The sequence below is a fragment of the Anarrhichthys ocellatus genome, unplaced genomic scaffold, assembly GCF_004355925.1.
Source record: "Anarrhichthys ocellatus isolate YVR2014 unplaced genomic scaffold, GSC_Weel_1.0 scaffold22, whole genome shotgun sequence".
Classification (NCBI taxonomy): domain Eukaryota; kingdom Metazoa; phylum Chordata; class Actinopteri; order Perciformes; family Anarhichadidae; genus Anarrhichthys; species Anarrhichthys ocellatus.
Window position 1 is genome coordinate 3,681,523 of NW_022280052.1, and position 26,554 is coordinate 3,708,076.

At 40.2% G+C, this 26,554-nt stretch overlaps 2 protein-coding genes across 4 annotated transcripts; one reads left to right on the forward strand and one right to left on the reverse strand.

The window, feature by feature from the left end:
• Positions 1-934: 934 nt before the first annotated feature.
• rab3ab (RAB3A, member RAS oncogene family, b) lies at positions 935-18,397 on the reverse strand. 2 transcript variants are annotated; one of them, XM_031859559.1, is made up of 6 exons: positions 18,316-18,353; positions 10,492-10,534; positions 8,404-8,628; positions 4,917-5,035; positions 4,166-4,290; positions 935-3,900 (listed from the first exon to the last, which is right to left on the reverse strand). In XM_031859559.1, the coding sequence occupies exons 2-6, from the start codon at positions 10,492-10,494 to the stop codon at positions 3,710-3,712; spliced, it is 663 nt and encodes a 220-aa protein (XP_031715419.1). In that variant the 5' UTR covers positions 10,495-10,534; positions 18,316-18,353; the 3' UTR covers positions 935-3,709. The 2 variants fall into 2 exon arrangements, with proteins under 2 accessions (XP_031715419.1, XP_031715420.1); XM_031859560.1 differs by lacking the exon at positions 10,492-10,534 and having other exon boundaries at positions 18,316-18,397.
• Positions 18,398-19,903: 1,506 nt separating this feature from the next.
• Positions 19,904-24,518, forward strand: mpv17l2 (MPV17 mitochondrial inner membrane protein like 2). Of its 2 annotated transcripts, none has more exons than XM_031859650.1 (6): positions 19,904-19,984; positions 21,246-21,464; positions 21,638-21,799; positions 22,638-22,714; positions 23,245-23,373; positions 23,705-24,518. In XM_031859650.1, the coding sequence occupies exons 2-6, from the start codon at positions 21,275-21,277 to the stop codon at positions 23,801-23,803; spliced, it is 657 nt and encodes a 218-aa protein (XP_031715510.1). In that variant the 5' UTR covers positions 19,904-19,984; positions 21,246-21,274; the 3' UTR covers positions 23,804-24,518. The 2 variants fall into 2 exon arrangements, with proteins under 2 accessions (XP_031715510.1, XP_031715511.1); XM_031859651.1 differs by lacking the exon at positions 19,904-19,984 and adding an exon at positions 20,002-20,571.
• The last annotated feature ends 2,036 nt before the right edge of the window (positions 24,519-26,554 follow it).

Here is a 26,554-nt window from a genome sequence, read left to right on the forward strand (position 1 = left end):
TGTGTGTGTGTGTGTGTGTGTGTGTGTGTGTGTGTGTGTGTGTGTGTAGAAATCAACATCACATCGTCACCCTGATGTCTTTCGCCCTCTGCTGGTTAAATGTGAAATTGCAAATGATGTTGACCGCACGAATGGTTTAAATAACATCTTGGTGATGTTTGTGATATCCTGAAGAACCTTGAATAGCTCCAGGATGTCAACGGCAACATTAGGATCAGTTTGATTGCAAATGTTGTTGAATAGCCTGTAACAGTGTGTGTGGTTGGGTATTAGATCACTGATTTATTTTAGTTTTATTGATTCCTCAGACAGGCAGAATTAGATATAATTATTAAATGACTTATCCAAATCAATGCAGAGGTCCTTAAAATCCAGGTTCGACAAATATATGAATTATATCTTCCTTTCGTTAAAGATTGTGTAGCCATGGCATGTTGCTGTCCACCTATGATGAGCGGGAGACTATCGTCTGACAAGTTTTCACATGCATTCACCTGGTTAGTCTATTTGCTGTCAGGAGCACCAAGCACAAATATTTTGCACACTTACTCGAGTACATTTCTGTGTGCATTTTCCCTCTAAGCATCAACTGTGACGGGTTGCTTCTTGCTGCACAATATCCTTCTACATCTTCTGCCAACAGAGAGTGAAACAGTGACATCTTGAGGCTCTATTGGGACAAGAAGCATCCAAACATTTGCCATCAACATGACAATGTTACTGCTAAATCGACATGACTCTAAGCTAAAGTAATTTGATTACTTTGAATAAATCTGGATCTCCACTTTACTGTTTTGGGTTAAACAACATTCATGCGGATTTCAGTTAGTTTGCATCGATGACATCACCTCATTTTGAGATTTTAACTTCATTAGGACGAGCAGGTAACAGTGTCTCACCCGTAAAGGTACAAAATCTTTCGAGAATCAACTGCTTGTTAGTAACTTTTTATTGTTTTACCACAAAGTACAGATAAAAACATCCACAGCATATTCTCTCAGCTTAATGGCCCAAACCGAGGAGCGTGTGAAGAGGCAGTGACACGAGACTAAATAAAGTACATGTTCCTGCTTGCTAGTAGAAGATCTAAAGTCGGCAACTTCTACCAAGCTTGATGGCATTTCTCTTTTGTGTAGATACTGTAGTGTGTATTGCTTTTGTAACAGAGTGACACATTCATTCACAAGCAGGCCTAGTAATGAATGCAGATACAGTACAACATGGCTCTTTTGGGGGGAGGGGGGGTTTCAGGTTTTAACTGTCTTTTTTTTTTTTCTTTGTTGCAAGCCTGAGTCGATACAACACAATCCACAAATATGACTCAAAAAAACAGTATTTACAGAACTGGTTTATATAGAGAGGAAGACATATTAGAAAGGAGAACAGTTTAACAGTTTGGATTTTAACACATTTTAGTCTAAACCCTGGATTTTAGTCACAACCAGTAAGAAGTAAAATATAGCCAGGATCAAAACCAGCTCTCAGGTTTGTCATCATCACTCCTTTTCTTATAATAAGCAACACTTTAACTGGGGCCTCATCTTCTCAAACTCTAACAGTCAGTGGCTCATCTGTGATTTCAGATTTGTTTTGCCGTTTGTATACTCTCAAAATAAATACTTTCTGAATCAGATTTGCTTTGATCACACAGCCAGAGTCTCTGACTTTATGAAGTCGATGATTTGGACCTCCATAATGATTTTGTTATAGTGCTTTGCTCTCTCAACCTATCCTCTCTCTCGTCACTCGTTTCTTTACAGTTTTAGACTTTTGTCACACTGCTCATTGTGGTGTCCTACAAAAACAGTGAGCTTCTTCTACAGCAATCTGTGGTGAAGTGAAAAGAAGGAGAACACAGCAGACTAGTTCTAACTTTGGAAACTGTATTAAAACAAGTTCAGTGTTTGGTGGAGGGGGAACAATGCACGCCCAGTGATGCAATGTAGACACAGCTGTTAGTGGAAATGTGCCGTTGCAACCAAGAAAACCTCAGAACAAAATATTAAATTCCTGCATTGACTTGAAACTAATGTTAGAAACTCAGCTACCTGGTCTGTGAACATTTCAGCCTCCAGCTGTTTGATGCTTGTTAATTAAACAGTGCTGTCCGTACTTCACCTGAAGACTGAGCTAACATTACACACAGTCAAATAGACTCCAATACTGATTCTGAGGAAGTTGCTTACTGTTGGGCTGTTTGTCGCTAAGCAAGGAAACATTAAATCGCTGAGTGTTGGTGGTATGTCACACGTTATCCTAATGTCTCCTGATGCATCAAACAGACCAACATGTTTGCATCTTCCTAACCCATTCCATCATGTTTTAGAGAATGATGAAATTTATTTCATAAAGTAGCAATTGTCTGCTGTTAAGATCACATCAGTTCAACTTCTCTAGCATCACCTGCAAGATTTTCTCTGCCCGATGTCAAATACTGTAACATCAATATGCAGCATTGTTCGCAAGCACAACTGCACAACTTTGTTGCCAAAATGCCTTCCAGATACCCTTACATTGGCTGGAAATCCCACTGAGTGGATTTGGAGGACGAGAAACATATCTGTAATTTTCTAACTTGTAATTCAGACTTAATTTACTATATTTTCTAAGCGGGGAGTTTGTGACGTCTCTGGAGGGCAGCATGAGACTAAACCGACAGGGAAATAAAACGACTCATGGAGGAGCTTGCGAGGGTTCAAACAAAACAATTCCACACATCATCCAAACAAACCCAACAACATAGACCTCTTATATTTGATACCTTTCTAAATTAATTTCAGGAAATGCATATATATATATATATATATATATTGCACAACATTTATATGTACATTTGAAATAAATATAATTAAATAAAAGCTGTCTCTTAATGTTTTGCTACTTTTACGTAGCTCTATCTTGTTCATATTTTCCACACCCGGTGTTGAAAGAATAAAGGGGGTACCAGAATAAAAAAAAACATAAAAAAAAGGCCAAATGAAAAGGCTCAGATGAATAATGAAAACAAAACACTTGCTAACACCTGCAATATCCATGTTTAGATACCAGGTGAGACAACATATGAAACACAGATACATGCATGCTTGATTCTGTCCTATCCTAAACCCTAAAAGAAACGTAGCACATTAGTTTGGATCAGATTTCAGCTGGATCAGCCCTGCCACATTACCTCCTCTGTGGCCTTCTTGGTCACCGTATCCGAGGCTGACATCTTATCAAGGTATTTGACTGATAGGAAACAAAGCACTGTAAACATCGGAAGGATTCAAATGGCACTCTGAGGACGCACGCCGTCAAATCCTTCTTGTAAAACCATACTGAGGAACAAGGAGACAACAAATGATGGGTCGGGAACCTTCAGGAACCTGGTTTGCAAAGAGTCTGAAACACTCTGGTTTGATTGAACTTGGTTTGGCATCAGACCAACACCAGCACTGATCAAAATAAACACCTTTAAAGCTCTTTAATGAGGAGGAACCGGACGCAGACACGGCTCAGCACTGGTCCATCTCAGAGCATTTCAGACACTTTTCAATCTGGCTCCTGTGTCCGTCAGCCAATCATCCTTACTAGGTTACAGAAAGAAGCAGGAAAGTGAGTGAAAAGGGTGATGGGAGTATTTGACCCGAGGCCCCGGGGTCCAGCTGAAGGAGGACAAAGAGCAACAGGGAGAAAAAGGGTTTGGGGCGGGGGGGTGAGGTAGTCAGCTTTAACATGCACAGTCCTGGTGAGGAGGAGCGGGCTGCTCTGTCAGCTGGGGCCCCTGTTTGGCCCCTGTGACAGCAGGATCTCCGGCGTCCAGGCTCTCCGACATCTTTTCACAGATGATGTCGACCAGGCGCTCAAAGGTCTGCTTCACGTTGATGTTGTCCTTGGCGCTGGCCTCGAAGAACTGAAAACCTGGAGAGGAAACAGGGTGTGGTAGAGGGTCAGAGGGGTTTATAGAGGATGTGGTCGTCTTCGAGATGTAGCGCAGAGATGTTTTTAATTTATGGTTGTAAAAAAAAAAAGATTATTCTTAATGACTCTGGTGATCTCCTGACTTTTCATCTAGTAACACTAGCAGGCAAACCTTTCCGCCTGTCCATTGAGTCACTTCAGGTTTGTTTACCTGACAATGAGTCGCAGAGAAGTGTGTATTTGTGTGCGTACACCATGAACTCACCAAGGTGTTCAGACAGCTGCCGGCCTCTATCTCCGCCCACCACCCGCTCGTCCTCCATGTCGCACTTGTTCCCGACCAGCAGCACCTGGGCGTTGTCCCACGAGTACGTCTTAATCTGAGTCGACCTGGGAACAAACACACCTTCAGCAATCAGAGCAGAAACTCAGACTGTGATCACACTGCAGGCTGAATGTGTCCTGAAGTTTTCTCATCAGTGTGTGTGTGTGTGTGTGTGTGTGTATGTGTGTGTGTGTGTGTGTGTGTACAGTGAAGAACAAACATGGTGTCTTTAAACAAAGTTCTAGATCACAGAGATTGAACATAGTTACAAAATCTGATCCTGAAATTTTTTTATTTTGCTTGTATCTTGATAACCCATGTTTTTATTGTAAAGCACGTTGTAACATTGTTTTCACAAGGTGCAATATGAATAAAGGTTTTATTATTAGCATTAAGCAGTGAAAATGAAACCTAGTTTTTGACATACTGTAATAGAGTCAAAATGAAATTGAGATAAAGTTTTCCTTCAAATTAAAAGACACACACAGGCAAGGTCCTGGGAGGAGACAAAACTAAGACTTGAAACGCATCATGTCTCTGTCCATCAATCTATAGTATCTCTTTATCTACTTCCAGACTGGCTATACCACTTGATCCATCCTCAACGCAGCACTCCCTCTCACAGGTAAAGCTGCATGGTATCACTTTACACTCTTTTCATGCGACACCCCCTTCTAAGCCAATCACGTACCAGTCCTGGACAGCGCTGAAGGACTCCTCGTTAGTGATGTCGTACATGAGGATGAAGCCCATGGCTCCTCGGTAGTAGGCCGTGGTGATAGTGCGGTAACGCTCCTGCCCCGCCGTGTCCTGGGGGGAAAAAAACAGCAGCAGTTAGCTTTCATTAAATCTCACAGAATCCATTTCACAGTGACCTCTGACAGGTTTGACTAAAGCCACTTTGGCAGGTAATCCACTCAAGCTAAATTCAAGAGGTGTCTAAAGCCCTTTTAATACTATCTGGTCTTGTGTTTAAAGACACAATCCTTGATCGGTTTACGGCGTGCTAATCCTTAGCTAGAGTCGTGAACACCAATCTTGTGTCCTGCATTAAAGATGTATTATCCTAATGAAACTTTAAGTGCACAAACAACAACAAAACAAAACAAACAAAAAATAAAACATGACAATACTTGAGCCTAAAGTCTAAACATTCAAACTGTCACACTGACAGATTGTTCCCATGTGCTATCAGTACAGCCAGCATATTAAAAGGCCTCTTGTGGTTTTTAAAATCTTCATCAAGCCTCCTTTTGTCTTTGTTTTCGCTGAAGGCTTTGCTAAACAATGACCCTGCCCCACAATCCCAGGGGAGATTCAATGTCAGTGCTAAGTCCTAATGATTGCTCAGGGAATTAAAGCCTGGTGTGTTTCTGACACCCAACCGAGCAGCTTCTGGTCCAACAGCATCACTCAGCTGTCGGTGTCAGTTTAGAGATCAGCAGAGCAAAAGACTGCGACTGGCATGTACTGCAAAGTAACCGGCTACACTGGTTTACCTCGACATTTATGAGAATTCACACTTCTTACATTTTATTGTGTCATAAACCATTCATCAAATATGTGTATACTGCTTAAGAACGCTAAATAGGCGTTTGCTGTCTTTGCTATTATTATTATACACACATCATACCACTCATACAGCAAATACATACCAAGTTTCTACCCGTTATTAAACTTTCTAGGGAATTACATTTACGTTGAAGCATCTAAAGTACACACACATACAGCAACATGGACTACAAAGTGCAGTCTCTGACAAACAGATTCCATAGATGTGTGCACAAATACACACAAAAACAAAACATACTGAAAACAGATACACTTCTTAGCTTGTTATGTATTTTCCTGTACTCATTGGCATAATTACTCAGTCACACAACCATTCTCAGGTCAGATTGATTATATGACATCTATTTTCCGGAGAAGTGTATAGCTCTGACATTTCCACACTGTTGGTTGTAATGTTCTGCAGCTACAGTTCACGTCCTGCTCCTCCACTCAATGTGCTGTAGGACACTCAGCAAGGCAACGGCTTGTCAGTGTAGGCAGCACTGTGTGCTGTGACATAACGAACACATTGGAGTACTCATCTTTCCCTTCGCCGTGAGCCCTGATTCAAATATAAAGCGGTGAACATTTTAGATTTTAGCGAACAGCTTATAAAATGAAGAAGTCTCCTTTTTCATGCTTTCATTTTAATCAAAGGATTTAAAGGGAAAATCAAGAGTTTTTTAAATAAATATTTGGGCTGTAGGACATATAAATCAATAAATTACAAAGCAAGTTATTTTTAAATCTAAATATGCTCAAGAATTGACATGAATAAAAACTATCAAGCAATAATGCCAAATAATTGTTCTATTCAGCTTCTTAAATGTGAAAATGTGCTGATTTTCTCTGTTTTGTATGATTATAAATTGCATATCTTTGGGTTTTACACTGTTGGTTGGACAAAACAAGACCTTTTGAAGAAAATACTCTGAACATTTATTTGATATGATAAAATTGTTAGTTGTAGCCCAACATCTGTCTACAGTTATGAACACTGACAGTATGCATGTAGCCATAGAGCTTCCAGTGCAATGAAATAAGAAAGGGTGTCCAGTCTTCAGTAGGAGCAACAGTACGGCAATATAGTGGCATGAATGAAAATAAATAACGTTTCAAGTGAGATAATGTGGATGACAAACTATATAAGTACACATCACGTGTCTGCATTGACCATTTTCATTTTTACTCGACTGGAGTCTCAGCCGACAGAATTGCTGAGAGGTGGGGGTCGGGATTTTACATGTGTGTAGGGAAAGGGGGGGGGGGGTGGATAACTACTCGGGTGAGATGTGTAGTAGTGGGGGAAGGGAGAGCAGCACCCAGTCATCCATTTCTCGTGCTCTGATTGGGCGATGCCGTCTCCTTTACCAGAGGCAAGACCTAAAAAAGGCTGACAACAGAGACAGCTACACACACACACACACACATACACACACACACACACACACACACACACACACACACGCGCACAAACAGTGCTGTGCAATGTAAAAGTGGAAATGATGGTATAATCTACAACGTGATACTGGAACAGTGCGCTGCTCTATGGTTGTGTTTACTGCTGAGTCCTCAGGAAACAACACATTTATGATGCAACAAACACCGCCCTGTTTGTTCCTGAAGGCACATCGATGTTACCTGAGTGTTTCAGTTATTACTTCCATTGAATTCCATAGGATTCTACTCATCCACGGGTCAGCTGGATGAGCAGGTTGCAGAGAGGATGCTGTTGTTATGCAGATTTGTGTATGTTTACTGCGATCTGAGGACAGTTGGCTTAATAAAACTGCACCACAGGCCAGTGTTTCACAGAGTTATCTGCTGTATTATTAGACATCATTAAAAAACATAACTAACATTTATGTTATTGTTTCAGAGGTTCAAGGGAGTAGCCCAAGGAAAAAACCTCATCTTTCTCACAACTGTCTAGCTCACCTTCTAATCCTGCTTTTTGAAACTGCCTTCAGATGTAGAGCTGGTGCCGTTGTGCTCGAAACAAACTACTCTGAACTGGGTGAAAATCCTGCCGCCATTGACAGGGACAAAATGCCAAAACTGTTTAAATACTGTATGAGAATAACGGTGCGCACTAAAGGACAATCCTTCATGAACATCATTCATGATGTAACACTGTAAAGGTGTGAGAGAGAGAGGGGTTTGCAGACATTCAACCATCTAACATGCACTTCGGTTGAGGCTTACTGACGCCTGGGGACTTAAGAGGTCACTTTGTGTCCGTATAAGACTCTGCCTGTGCAGCCATAACAGTGCAGAAAACCTCTGACAACTTTAAACTCTGATTAAACTGATTCATCTTAGCAATACACAGAGAAAAGAAAAGACAAAAGCACTTAAAATGTGGAAGGACAAGAAAATAAGTTGAGACTATGTGGCTCAAAGGTCATATATGAAAATGAAGCTAGTCTTGGGTCACTGTTGACCAACTGCAGGTGACGGTTTAATGGTGGAAAGTGAAGAAAGTCAACAAGCTTGTGACAGTGAAGAAAATCAATATAGGACTTACTAATTCAGCTTCAGCCTCAAATTCATGTACATGTTAATTATAGATCTCAGTTTCATTTACTCCCCTTCCAGGAAACTCAACACATCTCCAGACGTCTTACCCAGATCTGTAATTTGATCCTCTTGTCATTCCTGTAGATAGTCTTCACCTTGAAGTCAATGCCCACCGTACTGACAAAGGCCGGTGTGTAGGAGTCGTCGGCGTAGCGGAACAAGAAGGAGGTTTTGCCTACACTGCTGTTGCCAATGATGAGGATCTTGAACATATAGTCAAAGTTTTGGTCCGAAGACTCCTTCTGCCCGTAGGTCGCTGTTGCTGAGGCCATCTGTGGACAGAGAGGAAGGAGAAACACAAAGCTTTAATCAAATGGCCGCCGCTACATGTGTCATAGCAATTGGTGCAAGTGCCGCACAGGACCTCACAATGCAGGTTTTTTTTTCTTTAACCCAGCATACGTTGAAGCTAATTTTCCTGTCTGTGCAGTAAATATATAACTCACATGAACAAGTCATCTGTAGGATTATTCCTTCCTGGGCGGAGGGTCCCAGGTATAACGGACTATTTTAACATTGAGGAGGCTGTGATGAATTACACAGGTAATCCATCTCGTTTATTTCAATTGCACAATATTGAGGATTTGTCATAGTTCTAAAAGGCTTTTTTCTTTGGCGTAAGCTGAAAGTAATGAAATGTGACGATTGTAAATACTTCTATGTGATGCCGTTGAAAAGTTTGCATTGCAGCTAAAATGGTGCATCATGTCGTTTAAGCTAAGGATGATGATGTTTTAGACCTCATCAGCAAGTCAAAGAGGAGCACACATGCTGATACATGATTATGATGTTTGTAATGTCCTTGTGAAACACTTATATATAAATACCTTTCTACAAAGTTGCGAAGCACAATTTATCTTAACTACTAATTTAACTAAACAGAAAGGGTACAGTATGTATGTTGTACTTTGTGCATGCAAGTGATGATCAGGACCTCCCATGACAAGTTTGCACCCAGTACTTTAAAAATAGATGAGTGACCTATTCTGAATGAACAAATTCAAATGTTGTGTTTGATCCATTCCTAAAACACTCTTTCAAGAGAGATAATACAAGTTTCGGAGTAAAGTATGTAGTAGTATGTGATGGCACCATCAGACTAAATCTATGCTATGGCTTGTAGGGAGGTGTTAATGAAAATTCCAGCATGCAGTACGAATGTTTAGATAGGAAGGCGAGTTAGCTGACCTGATGAAGCTTAAAGGAAAACTTAGTCAACAAGTTTGATCATTGATTAGTTGTTCCAATGATTCTTTAAGCAAAGAAATGTCAAAATGTTTGATAGTTTCAGCAGATGTGCTGCTTCTCTGTGCCATTAATGATAGTCAACTAAATATATTTGGGTTTTGAACTGTTGGTAAAACAACATATTTGAATAAACAAATCAATGAATCTTTTAATTGAGAAAATAATTGGCAAGATGATGCAGGACTAATGCTGATTTGGATGCAGATGCGTTAGTTGTTATTGATTGCATAGTTTAGTAGTCGGCCCTATCTGAATAAATGACCGTCTCCTTTAAAGTCATTAGCAAAGACACACTTTAAAATGAAACCCAAGAAACCCTTAAAAAAGCAGCAGAGGTGATTTGTCACACAGAAAAGCTCACAGTGTTCAGACAAAAGACGAGGTTCTGTCAGCATCTGCTAGACTCAGTGTAACTGTGATTAACTAGTCAGGCTTAAACATTTTCTTCATGGTAATTAATCAAAGCAGCATATTGCGATGTCAGGGGAAAACAGAAGGCCCATCTGACTTTTCTTAATTTTGCAGAAAGGTTGGAGGCGATTGGCTCGATCCGTCACAATCAGCTGGAGATGTGGAAGGAATAATTAATTGCACAAGCAGCTGCAAGATGAAGTCAGTTTGGAGTCTGATATTCACCAGCTGGACTTCAACAGCTCTGTGTCTATAGCATCCATTACTGTGATAATAAGAGGACTATTTTAGGGTCAGGTCTGACAAACGTTGATGGCTCCTTCATGGCAGGAGTCGAATACAGCTGAAGTTACAGACTTGAGAAGGAATATAGCCTGATATCTACACCAATGATGTTAATATACAACCTGTGAGTCTTTTATTTTTTTAAAACCTTTATTTAACCAGGCTAGTCATAAGAACAAGACTTTATTTACCATGGCGGCCTGACGAAGCTTCTTGAGGGAAGGGGGATTGGGGCTAAATGAAGTCAATCCAAAAGTTATAACAACAGCGAAACACATCCAAACATTTTCAACACAACCATTACTGGCATACAGTCACAACAAGCATTACATGTGTCAACAAGCATTACATGTGTCAACAAGCATTACATGAAGACATACCGACTAGCACACAAGCATCGGGCAGTAGCAGACAACAGGATCAGGCAACACAACCCCATCAAGAGAAGCATACTACAAGCAGTAAGACAAACATGACAAAACCACAGCAGCAAGAGAACAAAACATGCATAGGATAACAGCAGAAGAAGGAACATTAGCAGGTTGGGAGGCAGGTTGAGGGGGAGATGCAATATCGTTCAGATATTGGGATAGCAGCTCACATTTTCAGACAGTCTCTCCTTGGAGACATACACAGTGTTGAACACGGTTGTTCACATAAAGAAGTGACAGAAGTAGTCGTGTCAAGAACGAAGAAATAGAGCGAGAAGTTCAATCCCTCCCTGGCTCCTCTCTCACCTCCACACAGCAAACCGATGAGCGCGAAGCGGGTGTGAATGTCAGAAAAGTTACAGTAATGGTCGGACAAAGTCGACCGAGGCTATTTGACCATGTGACAAGAAGCATACTGGCAGCTTGATTCCAAATTCAGCAGAAAAACCATCAGCTACATGACTGAGACTTGCAACATTTGCTGGGATGCAACCACGCTATAGCTACCGGTGGGCTGCAAGAGCGCTGAAAGCATTCAGGAAGCCTTGTCGACTCTTGAGAGCACAATGACTCGAGCCCACAGGCCTCAATGTCGTGGCACCCTGCTCTATATTTAGACTGTTATCTCCACTCGGCTGCAGTGGAACACGAGAACTCACAGGGAATAAAGCACACACAAAACAACTGCAGCCTCCTCAGAGATCCGGCCGATCGGTTTACATGAAGGAACACAGAGATCCTTGTTAAATAATGAAGAAGCACCGACCCTTCCTCAACACACCTTATTTTTTAGTAAAGCCATTACCAAACCTGCTACATGCAACACAACTCTAAGTGGGGTTCAAACAGGAACCTGAAGTCAAAAAGAATAAAGAAACCATAAATCACACAAAGTATGTTTCAATCATTTCTGGTCTAATTTGTGCAAATAATTGAGAACATCTAAAAAAACGCAGCAGCAGCGAAGGTGTTGATTTCTATCTGGTTGATGACAAGTTCAGCTTCGATTGTGACGTCAATAATTCCTCACAAATAACTCTGCTGCCAGGAGCATAGATTTGAGTAAGAGTTTCAATCCAGAATACCAAAGATGAAAACTGGGAAATAAGAGAACTCATCTGACAAAATGAGCCTGAAATAAACGTTAATCAATGAAGTCAAATAACATTAGGACTTGAAACACTCTGCTTAATTAAAAAAAAAAAATCTATTCACTGCATTTCTGAATATATTTGCTCATTTGAAACCTACTCAGTCTTAGGAAAGTTTGAACTAAAAGTGCAAGTTGCCAGACGTGTTAGTGCTTGAATTTAATCAATAAATAATTTATCGGTGAAAGAAACACATGCGTTTAGCTTCTGTGTTTTCTGCAAATAAAACAATACAGTATATATTTTTTCAAATAACCCATAGACTGCCAAGCTACTGGAGGAGAGAGACTGTGAGAAGAAATGCTTTATTCTAAAGTTGCATATTTGTACGTCAGTGTCATTCGAAAAAAACCCTCCACGATGCATACTACATATAATTAAGTCCAAAAGTGCTTGAAATGATGAGCAGTGTGTCTCAGTACAACACAATCAGAAAGAATTGGGACAGTTTGATGACCATGTTCAGCACAATGCATTCATATTGTTAGACAGCCTTTGTTTATATTTATCTAAATGTGTCTCCATCTCAGAAATATACAGCAAGCCACAGTTCTTACAGCGGTATCTGTAAACAACTTCAAATTAGCTGTGACTCAGAGTTTCAACTCCGCTGAACTTGATTGTCCTCCAATCAAGTCGACGGAAAATGAGAGTCTCCGTGCGCTGCAGTGAAGCGAACTGCAGTGTGACTCACCGAGGGCGAGAGCATAATCCACAGCAGCTACAGGAAAATGTGAACAAACACAAAGGCTGAAGGAGACGTACGGTTTGCACTGGATCAACTGACCCACATGGATAGACTGCCATCACGCAAGTCATTGATCCCACAGTGCTCAAAGGACGACACACGGACAGACTAATGTCACATGGGGTGCTAAGTGTGGGGGCCAGTGGCTCCTTCCTCACTTCCTACCCCCAGCGCCCTTGCTCGGACCACACCCATCTTCAAACTCTGCCTTCATTTTGATCTCAACTACACACCTGTAGAGTTGCATGACTGCATCTAGCACGGGTTGCGTTGTATCCACAGACATATAAAAACCCGGCAAGGTACTCGAAACCTTGTGGTAGTCTATACCGCTACCGTTGGTGTTTCCAGGACCATGAAGACACACACACACACACACACACACATTTGTGTTTCCATCCCCTACCTTTACACTAGTATCGGGAGTTGAGGGCATCTAGATAAACAGTTGGTCGTGCTAATTCACTAGGCAGGTGCCATTGAACCATTGCAAAAGTGCCAGTCAAATCTCAAAAAAACAAAAACAATGTTAAAAAATTAGATGGAAATGTGGTATTTTTGTTTCTTTCATGTGTTAATTTGCAGTCTCCTCATCGCTGAACTCAGGTGTTTTCATCTGCTGCAATTTTCCGTCTCTTCAGCTGAAGCCTCAGCGACACATAAGTCATATTTGTATGTCATGATTTATTCACTAAAAGTCTGTTTCCATTGCACACCTTTTGACCATCTGGTCAAAATGCGACCTAGAAAGATTTTACAAAAATAAAACAATACAGAACGTTAACACTCGACTAAAATACATAAGAGGTCCATTTGTCACTGTGAACCAAAAACAAGTTACATCTTAAAATGTGACAAAGACGTTTTCTCTGGCTCTGACTAAAACAAACATACTGGAAGTGAGATCACACTTGATCACAGTCGGGCTTTGGTGTTCGATTTCCTCTTTGGCCGGCCTTATTAAAAATGTATCCGCTCATGTTACGGTTGCACCAAGGTGTCCACTCAGCTCAGTAGATATTAGATATTTCAGCCCATGTGCTTTCCATTGACATGTTTTTTTAGCTGAGTCAGCGATGTTGCAGTTTTAGCACATTAGGCAAAAAGTCAACTTTGAAATAGACGTCCAAGCCAAGGTCTGATCAGGCAGTTTAGAATAAACACTTCTTCTAAACTTTTAGCTTCTCTTTGCTTGCTGTGCTCATAAAGCTCTCAGCCGGTCCTTCAACCCGTTCTCTTCTCTTTTCTCGACAAAACATATTTCTCTCTGAAAATCGTTCACCTCTTCAGGAATACTTGCTGCATCTGTGGAGGTGCAACAGCGTGATCTGACCCTTTGCTTCTTTCCTAATGTTCTCTTAAAATGTTGGGCGTCTAAAGCGTGGATTTATTGAGCTTGTTATGGACCAAAGCACTGGTTTAAATACCTAAAAATGAAACGTAAGCATGTGACATGTTATTCGCTGTGATTAGAGGAGGTTTGAAATGAATCGCCACAGCTGGAAGTCTGAATCTTGTCAAACACGATCAAAGACCTTTGTTGGCTGTCGAGTCGCTGCTGTATGTGACGGTGTGGGGAGATTACCGCAGCCTCTCCTCTGCGTCTTAGAGATTAACTGTGAAGAAGAGAGCTGTCTTAACCTTCATGAAACATTATTTTGATACAGAGGCTTACAGGCTGCAGGCCTCTGTGTTTAATCTCAAAGTAATTAACAAATTCTCATTATGCAAATGTGTTTCAGCCTGCAGGACGTTGCTGCTGCTGCTTTCATTTGGCCTCGATAGTGAACTGCCTTTGAACAAAGCGACAAGTCAGGAGGGCTGAACTGTGAGAGCTGCAGTAACACATGGGTTTGTTATGAATTATGACTTAAAGAAATTGTAAGATGTATAGTGGACTTTACATTACACTTAAGGGCCTTGGAGCTCTGTTTCAAGGGCTGCATTATTGCATTATCGATTCAAAAAGTGAAAAATGCACACCAGCAATTCTTACAGCCAAAGGCGACGTTCTCCAAAAGACAATGAAATTCTGTTTACTAAGATATTAAACGAACTGGGCCACAGATTTTTTTTCTGGCAAATTGAAAAAAGTGGAAGACACCATCACATCTACACATTTCAAAATGAGATTATCTCAGCCACATTAAACGGTCTCATTAAAATTAAAAGCCTCTCCCGCAGTTTGACGAGCAGAGACAGGATGCGGAGATGTGGCTGAATGCGAGGAGGGATGGGAATTGAGAGGTCAAACTAAACTGCAAAATGGACACTGGCACTAGATGCTGAGGATAACTCAGCTCCTCTATCATGGAGGAGGAGGGACATGACAATAAAGACGGCCAAATCACACTGAAATCCACATCTCTGATGTTTCTGCTGTCACTTTTAGTTTCCCGTGACGAGATGTGGTCACTACAGTGGGTTTTTATTTGGGCTTTTGAGCTCAACTTGAGTCACTGGGAAACATTTTGATATCACAGAAGAGGATTTTTTTGGGGCAAGAGGCCCTGGAGAGGTTGTCAGACAATCAGAGGGCCGACACAGAGAGACAGACAAGCACTCACGCTCACAATACAGAGTCAACAAAGAACCTAACCTGCATAGAGTGAGCCTGAGAAAGAGGTACGAGGCCTCTTGCTGTGACGCGACAGTGCTACCCACTGCACCGCCTGTTTTTAAATAATATAAAGCATTAAAGATTTTCACTTTTACATATAACAAGAAATACACTAGAAAACATGCAGCTACAGGTTTTCTGCTCTGCTCAACAGCACACTGTCAGTAGTTACATCATAACCAAGTGTTAAGTGTTTTTCTTGAATCCTAATTCACTCAATCATGACTAAGGGTTTCTGTGCTGTACGATGACATCATCAAGCTCTCTTCTAAACCTGTCACCTAAAGAAGATCGACGTCCTCCAGGAGCCGGATTGATCCACAGCTAAATGCTGCTGCGGCCAGCTAGTCAGGCTCATTTAATCAGCAGTGGCTGGCCTCCTGCAGATTGACAGCTGATCCTCAGCTGATCCTCAGATCATCCAAACACCTTCCTGCCTAAAGGAAGTTGCTGAGGAACCTGCAGAGTCGACTGACGGAGGAGTCTTCACCTCCACGAGGTAACAAAAACACTCAGGGAGATTAAATAACATATTTCACTTTCAACACATTTTTCTGAGGTCGGGATAATCCCATTTATTTACATTAAAGTTTAAATTATATACTACTTTTCACACTAATTCCATTTTATACTAGTGGTAAAAAGTACTTAAAGTTAGCTCCACTTTGACCAGCAACAACATTAAAGTACCACTTACATATGAATACATCCTATAAAAGTAATTCAATTTATAGTGTTATCTACTACTTTTACTTTGGTTCTTTTACTGAAATACATAATCCAAATATTTCTTCCACCACTGCAAATAGGGCGCAATCTCCAAAACTCTAACTGTGAACAGGCTGTGATGGTAGAAGAGGTTTTCACGGATCTAAAATGTTCTACCAAACATGGAACTTCACACCCAGAATCACAACCAGGACCAGAATAGGAAGCTAGATCTGAACCAGCAGGACTGTGAGCAGTCAAATATTTATCTGCCACTAGATTAAATCAAGCAAACTCAAAATATCTGTGAAAATATGAGAGAATGCTGCAGTAAAACTCTTGCCATCCCAAACCACACACTGCTTTACTGCCTGCTGTGTTCTTCTCTTTCTAAATAAAAGTCTGATGCTATATTATTTATCACCAGGCAGCCGCGTGTGTGAAATAAAAACTAACAATGTACTAAAACAGAGAAGATGCAGTGGTTTTTAAATACAGCTGCTGTCCTGCCCCCAGGTTGCTGAAGACAGCATTTCCCCCTATTCCTCCAATCACGTGACCCCTTTTCTAGGAGGAGTGGTGATGCAGATGAGAGGGGGGGAAGCTAAAAATAGCATTTCTTCTCCCTCTTTCTTTTTTTTCCCCTCTCCAGAGCAAACAGAAAGCAGAGAGGAGGGAGCAACGAGGATGTGGGAGATGTGTTTTGGTGCTGGAGTCTGCAGGTGAACCAGTTTATACTTCATAAATATGAACCTTTTATTGGACACGTCTTCCTTGTTTTTACGCTTTTAATTTTCAAAAAAGGATGTTGATCAAACATGTAAAACCTGTTGTGGAAGGTGAAACTTTTTTCTTTCTGTGCTTTGTCTAAGTTAAGGCTTGTTTTGTTCATCCCAGTGGTAATGACATTTATTAGTATTATATAGTTTTAGTTATAATAAGAGCTTTTCAAGGTCCAGCTACAATTATTAATACAATGTTGGCCTAAAAACTGCTGATACCTAATATCTGCCCACTATTTCAGTGTGTTTACGTTCTAATACCGACAAGAATTCAATGAGATATTTTGCTTTTGAAGCTTAGATTATCATCTGATCTGACTGTGAAATTGTCCACTGAAACCAATTAGTTCAGTGGTAACCGTTCTTCAAGGTAAGAAACATCTTAATTTAACAACTCTGAAGATTTAGTCTGTTTTTCTGCAGCAGTGGTCAGACGAGATTCATAAGACTCTCACCGCCGGTAACTTTACTGACAGAAGAGGAAGTGCAGATGTGAACTGCAGACTGTCGGCTCACATTCAGACTATTTCAAACACGTGAAACTTTGGGATCCTTGGAGGTTAAATGAAAACTGACGGAAGAGTTTTTATCTTATTTTAGTGGATGAAGGCCAATATGTACATCTTCTATCTGTCTCTGTCCTTAACAGACACACACACACACACACACACACACACTTTCATCTATAGACTCAAAAACAAATGTTTCTGTACATGCTGTCAATATCCGTTCATGCAGCCTAAGGAACTGGGAGCCTTTACATGTTGTATATTTTCCTCCTGTATATGTGCAGTAGGCATACAACTATGTAGGCACATCCAATGCTGTTAAGATGTTTAGTTTGAATATGGGAGGCAAATTATAGCCGGATTCTGCGTTTTCATTCCTTCCGTAATGAAATGAGCTGTTGCAGTGTGAGGAGCACACACATACACATCATATTAAGGCACTAGCCGAGATCTGATTGGTTTAGGACTAAATGTTTCAACCTACCACAGACACAACAGTCCTCCGTAAGGCTCAACGTTTCATTTATAAAACTCAAATAATATTACGTAACCCTCATATTCGGGCTAATAGTGAGTATATGGTTATCTCATGATAATAATCGCTTAAATATTATTAGAAAATTACAGATAATTGCAGGACATAAATTATATATGATGACTCTCTCCTTGTTTGCGCTATAAATAAAATGGAGGTGATTGAATACAACTATATTGTTCCTCCACATTAAGACATTTTCCGGATTTAAACCATCGGACGGTGTGAAACGCCTTTTCCTGCAGGACAGGCCCCTGGGCACACCAGAGATCCACTAATAGCACCCTTCAGATCCATGCCAACAGATTAAGCGAATAAATATGCATTACATGCATCTACGATGGGTTTATGGTTTTCACAATGAAAACAGCTGCTCTAAAGCGAGCATCGTATATGTCAAAGGTTCTTTAATCTGAAATAATTTCACAGATATTCGAACATAAGCGCTCATGAACAATACATGAAGGATACTTTAGATTTAAATATTACATGTTTGTCAATGCAATACATTAATAGAGACAGAAATCTCACCTTTATAGATTTATATCCGGCTGCTATCCACCTCGTCCTGGACCCGCAGAAACACCAGCACTGTCAAGTCAGAAAGTCTGTGCAACACAACATCCGGCTACAGATTCCAGAATAAAGGCCGTAAAAAACAAACTGCCTATTTAATTGCTCAAAATAAATGCGACAAATATGATGAAAAGTAGATGCTCTAAAAAATACAACAAAAGGAAAATCCCAATACATCTTTTCAAATGTATTATTTCAATTGGCAGTTTTACTTTATAGGTGTAACGTTAACGTTAGCGGATGTGTTTTGCTAACTAGTAACGGTGAAAGTAGCTTCTCACTACAAAGGTTAGCCTCAAGCAGAGATGCTGACAATTATCTCTAACTCCACACCACCAGGTGTTTACTTTGTATTCTTCAGACCACACAGACTCGGACTCAGGTGTCCTCCCTAGTGTAATGAGCTTGTGTTCTCTACCTGAACACGAGAAATCCAACTATAAAACTCGAGATTACTTTGAAAGAAACAATTATTTCCGGTCTTTCTGTAACTCCGCAATCTTTTCTCAGCCAGAAACAACGGTAAAAGGAATGACAGATGGGCGGGACCACGGTTAAGATTGACAGCCTGTCTGACGAATCCAGAGCCTCGGCGTAGCAACTGTCCTGAAACATTCAAATATGGTCCACCTGTCATTTATTATTGATGAGCGCTGCTGGAGAGACTGAATTATTGATTAGGAGGTCATCAGTAACCACTGCTGCCGTGTCCACCTATTATCAGACAATGATGGTCATTGTAACAAATACCACTGCAGAAACATAATATGATAAGGAATACCATACTCTTATGCTTTAAAATAACTCACAACGTCCTACAAACTATATATAAAGATGAATACGACCACTATAAAGTTCATCTGTAAAGCAACATGACAAATATAATAAATACACATTAGTCTCAGTCTTAAGCACATTTATTAAGAATAGGATAATTATAATAATTATTGTTTTTTGTGATGTTAGTCTGCTAAAGATTCCTCTGAGACAGAGTTAACATCAATTTGTTTGCTATGATCAATCATAATACATTGGGGAGAAAGCATAATGAATTAGAAGACCTGCAATAAGATACAAACAATTGTAATGTAAACAATAATTACACATCTCAAAGATATAAATTGTGATAGCTTTTATCCATATTTCTCAGCAATGTGTTGTCCGCCGAAACAAAACAAGAAGTTGATTGGCTTATTCTGAAGAAGTATTATACTTCTATCAAAAAAAAAATGGAATTTGTTTTTGGTCATGAAAATTTCAAAAATGTCATAAGTTTGGTCTAGTACTACTGTAGTAGCCAAAGAGTGTATATATATGGCAGATATACATATATATATATATATATATATATATGGTAAAAATAGCAATAGCGAACCGTGAACATCTGACAGAATATTGTATCTTGTGTTGTAAAGAGAAAACATTGGTCATAGTGAGTGAACCAGTGATCTGTATACGTTATGGCGTTCTGTTGTGATGAATTGGTCCTCCAAACCAGCAGGCGGCGCTCTAACATGAGAAGTGTCCAGTTCTACGGGTACAACATGAACAGCTCGCGTGTCAGGGGGTTGCACTAGTGTTTCTCACGTGGATGTATGAAGAGAGCTCCGCGGTTCGGGTTTAGGTGAGGATGTGCTGACGTGTTTGCACATTTAAGTGGCTGTGGTCAGGTTAACGTTAATGGGGAAATTCGTAAGAAGGGAGATAGACGTCGACGCAACACCGACTCTCAAGTGTTAGCCGGTTTCATTTGGCGTTCAACGAGGAGCAGAGAGATCATTGTGACATTGGATTTAGCAAATTTAGGGTCAATGTCAGCGCTGGTGTTGTACTAAATATGAAACAGTCAGGTAAACGGTTGTGTACGACTACATAGTTATGGCAGCCGAGTGTTTAATCCGGGGTTGAATGAGCTGCTAGCTAGCAGTTAAAATAGCTTCAGTGACTTTTGAACCTCTCAACTGTCTCCAAAGTTTCCGTCTGTGTAATCTGCAGATAATATTATAAGCGTAAATATAAATACTCTCATCCCGTGTAATACAGAGAACTTGATTAACCCGATAAACAGTCCATGCAACAAAGTATATGTACTAAAAGACAGGGTCGTTGAACACAGGAGACCTAAAACAACCAGTATAAAGACATGTTTCATTCATTAGCGTTAGTTCATCTGTAACGTTATTGATCAAGTCTATGTGGGACTCAGAGATGGTGAGATTTACTTCATACAGAAACATTTGTTGTGATGATATAATATGACTGTGAGGTGTTTGTCTTATTTATGTTGTGATGTCGAGTTAAAGCTTCATGAAGCATTTCAGCCAATTGGTTCGCAAAATGGTTAATTTCTCGAGGCTTCGTGTGCAACACAAAACTGCCTGGTGGCCGAAGAGTGAAACAAGGCAGATCTATTACAGATTTTCTCAACCATGTAATGTGTTATATAGGCTGCTGTATATCTGTGCTACAACCATGGACATGTTAACGAAAGTAAAACCTAATTCATTTGGCCACCTCCGCTATGTTAATACAAGCACACGGATCAGCCAAAAGATTTGTTTTGGTAAACTTTTCTGCCGGCTGAGACAACGTGGACAGCATCACAGCATGACAGCATCACAGCATGACAGGAATCTGCAACAAACCACTAGATGCCACTATAACGTACACACTGTCTCTGGGCAGAGGCCAGTAACTGGGATATTGATGTTGGGCGAGCCTTTATTTGATATCATTCATGAATTATAATTCCTACACGCGTTTCTTAAAAGCGATACAAGCCTCACTGAAAACACGCTCGATTACTTAATTACTCGACGCGCTCTTAAATCTCGGTGCAGCATCCTGATAGGAGTTTGGCCATCATTGTCCTCTTTCTCCCACAGATGACAGTAACGTGAATTTCTCCGCCGTCATGCTTCCTCGGATGGGTAAACAGTTTCTCGTCCGGATGCAGTTCAACTGGCGGCCGCTGTTCCAGGGCCGAACCCTGCTGCTCACAAACACCCTGAGCGGAGGAGTACTGTTGGCACTGGGAGACATCGTGCAGCAGAGCCGGGAGAACTTAAAAAAGCCGGGCAGAGTACGAGACTGGAGGAGAACAGGTGAGATACAGAGAAAAGAGGAGCTCTCTCAGCCAGTATACTCAAATCTCCATCTATTAATAAAGACTCAAATGTCGTATTTTGGAGAACATCTGTGCAATGTGTTATATTTTGAATGACCAACTCATGGCCATTAATGCTCTCATTTTCTCTTGACTCTCTCCCCCTGAAAGGTTGCATGTTTACGGTGGGCTGCTCCTTAGGTCCTGTGCTGCAATACTGGTACATCTGGCTGGATGGAGTGTTCGTGGGCAAAGCTCTGAAAACGGTGTGCAAGAAGGTTCTGGTGGACCAGGTGGTCGCCTCACCGTTTTTGGGGATGTGGTATTTTTTAGGTGAGAAGGATTTCATAGTTTGTTGGCACAAAGCAGTCCGTCTCCTTCTTCCCTTAGTGAACGTACACACATGAAAGAGTGTACAGTCAAAGGTTGTTCTTAAAGACATGGAGGAGGTATGGCAAAAGACGCTTTTACTGTCTGTATGGATTAAGCAAGACACTCCCTGCCCATTGTTCTTCATGTTTGGGATTGGCTAAATGCGCTTATGTACGTGCGTGAGAGTTTACTTATAGATTTGGATGATGTAAGACAAAAGACAATATCAGGTGGATGGAGTTTAAAGGTCTTCTGTGATAAGCAGTTTGGATTTCAACCATGAATGTTTTATAAGAGTTCCTTCAGGCTCTGACGTTATCTGAAGTTGGATTTTATGAAGCGTGGTGCTGACGCACATCTGGGCCCTGTTTCAGAAAGCAGGTTTAACAAACTCTGAGCCTACCCCCGAGCTCTGACTTGACTAACCCTGAGATGGGAAGTTTTCGGTTCCAAAACAGCCGGTCAGTTTGTGTTTAATTAACTCTGTGTTTGTTCACTCTAAGTTAAGCTTGTGCCCTGTGAATGAAAAAGGCCAACATTAATGGAGCTCCGATTCCACGACTTTCCGTGGCGACAGGTAAACGACAGTATCTGACCAGGATTAACATTACAGAGGGAGGAGACAGAGAGAAACTCAGGGTTTGTTAAAGAGAACCTACTAGCGAGACAGACCCAGAGTTAAAGTCTCCCGTCTTTCTGACACTCCCAGAGTTTCCTTCATCTCAGTGTTGACTAACTCAGTCTTCACTAAACCTGCTTTCTGAAACAGGGCCCTGACAGACAACTCTGTTTATTGCAGGTATGGGTCTCATGGAGGGACACACGTTATCCGAAGGATGGAACGATTTTACGAGCAAGTTCTGGGAATTTTACAAGGCAAGTACACCTTGGGTCAGGCTCTCACCTGCCGATCAATGATAATTTACTCACAATGGGCAAATTGGGATCGTCAATATTTTCTTACCGAACTTGTTTGTACTCGGCAAACAAATTTAGAACTGCTTCAGCCTACGCACAAGTCACGAACGCCCGGCAACATGACACGTTGAAATAGCTGCTGTGAAAAGGTCCTATTTGACCACAATTTAGCACATTGACCATAGACGGTCCAGTCTCATACGAGGTTTCTTATTCTTGTTCTTTGTGTTACTACTGACTCATTGAAATGTCATCAGTATTGTTGACATGTAGCAATCATTTGTGATCACCACATGCTAACTTTATTAATGGCTTATGAGACTTCTTTTTCTCAATGTTTAATATTTTCTTTGAGGAAGCTCACTGACGGTTTCCTCTGTATGGTTTGTGAAAGCAGATATCTTGGTTGCCAGCTGAAAGACACGTTTTTACCGTGTTTACTTTGTGTATCTAGTTTTGTTAATGCTCATCTGTGTTCTTGCCTGCAGGCGGACTGTTGTGTTTGGCCTCCCGCTCAGATGATCAACTTTTACTTCCTCTCGCCCAAATTCCGTGTTGTGTACATGAACTTTATCACCGTAGGGTGGGATGTCTACCTTTCCTACCTCAAACACAGAGTAAGTCGGCCACATGGGAGATTCAATGGAAATTCTGCTGAATTCTGGCTAGTTCTCACAATTCTTGATGAAGAGAATGTTTTCTTTTACTTATAAAATGACCATTTTAGATCTTTAGTTTTTATGTTTTGCCTTAATGAAGACAAAATGTAAAAGTTGGCACTAATAAAGAACCGTTAGTAAAGAACAAACGCACAGTATATATCAAAACTCATCTCCACCATTTCTCTGCTCGTGTTCATTGTGTCTGTCAGAGTTTTCTACTTGCTCAGTAATTTAAAGTGAAGTGATATTGATAACATTGATGTGTGTATTGGTTTTTGTGTGACAGGATGACAGCCAACCCACTGAGCAGCTTTCAGACAGCAGTGCTGTGGATGTTCAGCAGGAAGCGCTCCCATCGACCAAACCTCTGGAGGAGGAAGCTTAGACACCGAGTTCATGCTCAAGTGGGAAGTCGTTCATCGGAGGCAAAAGAACATTTTGCTGTTTTTATAGTGCGTCTGTATATTTATATCTGAAACGTGCACTCCTAGAGGAACATTCAGGGATGAAAAGTTGTTTCACTGCCTCTCATGCTTATATCTCTTGCATCACTGTAACTGCTGCCTTTAACACAACCTTCCCCAAAGCATTTAAATGTAAGTTAGTTAGTGCACGTTTTTATTGTGAAACTACACGATTTAAACTGTCCAATATCCACAGAGTGGCATTCCTGTTATTTTGTTGCTGTTTCTGGTATAAAATGAAAAAAATCAGAATTGATGTGAAACAGCTATGTTTTTATCTCTAATATTAAGTTGTATAAACGTTGCCTTAATGTGTAGATCCGTTCTGTTTTGATGCCAAATAAGATTGTCTTCAGTTTATCCCTTTGAGGTATTTATGAAAGAAATGCATGATTGATTACGTGCTTAAAGAAAATCTATTACGGTATAATTATTTAATATCGCATGTTTTATTTTTTATATCAGACTGAATCATCAGCTCCTTGATTGAAGACAGACTGAAGAAATTACTTATTTTTAAACGGCAAAAGTTTTATACTTTTGTTTTAAATGTGACATAATATACCACCTTCTGTATGTCTCCAGCTGCTATTTTATTTAACATCTAAATATAAAAAATGCTGTCTAAAAACCGAAGCCTTCCAAAAAGTGTTTTTCTTCTTTTACATATGGAGGTTCAGTTCTTCTCACTTCTTGCTGTCAGTGTCTCGTTTATTCTGATTCATAAATTTATATTTAAGTTAATAACTTTTATTGCTCTTTGATATTCTTTACATTAATAAACAGGAAAAATCTGAACAAGGACATTCATTGTAACTAAGGATTTGTGTGTTATTGCGTAGTTCCCCGAAGTATTTCTGTCAATCCGATGTTGCAAAAAAACATTTAGTATCGTATTAAATAATGATTTCACAATATTCTACAGCGGTGACCGTACACAAAGTATAAACTTATTCAGTTGTCTCCCTGGATAGTTTTCACATTTCACACGAGAATTAAAAGAAAAGAAACATATTACATGACCATTTTACAGCTTTTCTGTTTTAACATAGAGGGTCTTATGTCTTTTGGATACTATATACAAAATTAAAATAACGTAAATGGACCCGTGTGTCTGTATATTTATATCTGAAACGTGCACTCCTGGAAGATGCAGGGATGAAAAGATGTTTCAATCATTGACATATGAGATTGAGTAATATATATTATATACACACAAACACAGTCTTATCTATATGACAACATGAAATACAGCAAGTGCTGAATGCAAATGTTATGATATAATGATTTGCCACAGCAGTAGTTTGCCCTTGTAAACATGTCAGGATCATAGTAGTTGATTTGAATGTAGCCTACATTCAAGAAAAAAACACAAGTAATGTCAGGGTGAAATGTCATTAAATAACTATTTGTTAATACAAAAGGACAGCTACATTTTTAGAGAATGGTTTGAGATTATTTAATCCAATAAACAAGCTATCAAAACCTACACGGACCATACAGCCCTGGTATTACACGTATCAGTCGAGTTTAGCATCAGATTTTCAACATCCAGCATTCACACCACTATTTCTTCAGAAGTTGCCCACTCTGTTAATAGATTAGAGCGTCAACAGTAGGTATATGCCACTATAAATACATAGCAAATACAGATCGTTGTTCAAACATTGATTTACCAACCGGAAGGAGTTGATATGCCCCAACCCAGCGTTCAAAGCACTCCTCAGGAAGCCGACACATCCTGCAGTCAAGGATGTAAACTGTGTGTGTAGGTGTGTGTGTGAGTGTTGTTAATATGACCGCCGGCCTTTCTCTTTATTTCTCAACATGCCTGCAGCTATGCACCTCACTGTGCTGGTGACCCTGTTTGCAGTGGCTGTTTCTACAGGTAAGTCGACAGCTCACATTCTACCTGTTATTAAATTGATGTTTGAGATTTTGAATAGTTAAAATTATCTTGAAATCGTATAAAGATGCAAAGTAATGCAATCAGGAAACGTCCTGGGGCGAGAAGCAGGTTGTATTATTTTTGTAAATATTTTTGTATATATATGATTATTGTACTAACATTGTACTTAGCATAGCTTACTAATTAGTTGTGCTACTAGATATACAGAAATACATTTAAAGAGTAACTAAATCCACAAACCACTTATTTTTCTGCTCAAAATCAATATGGGTGTTTAGTAGTGTTGTTGATGGATTCAGGTCCAAATTTGACATTATTAGAGAATTTGAAATCTACATATTGTGTAACAACTTTGCATAGTGACTTCCCCCTCCTGGCTATAACCTGGCTATTGCAATTGAATTTTGCTATTTGCTGCAAGCATATGCCTCATGGTTGGAGGCTCAGTGGTGCATGAAGCAAAAACGCTTGACTTCAACATATATAATTCAAATGAAAATATCAGGATCTTCAGGCAATCTTTAGCATTACGGGGCCCATGAGCAAACGCTTGTGTTTTCCTTAAGCCCACCTATTAGCCCTCAGTCCAGCCTCGTTCTATGTCTCATTCATATTAACAGAGGAAGGAAAATAATTATTGCCTATTGTGCATTTTACAACTTTTAGGACCTAATGATTTAAATAAGAGGGCAGCACGTGTGGAGTTTGCCTGTTCTCTCCATGTTCGCGTGGGTTTTCTCCGGCTTCTCTGGCTTCCTCCCAC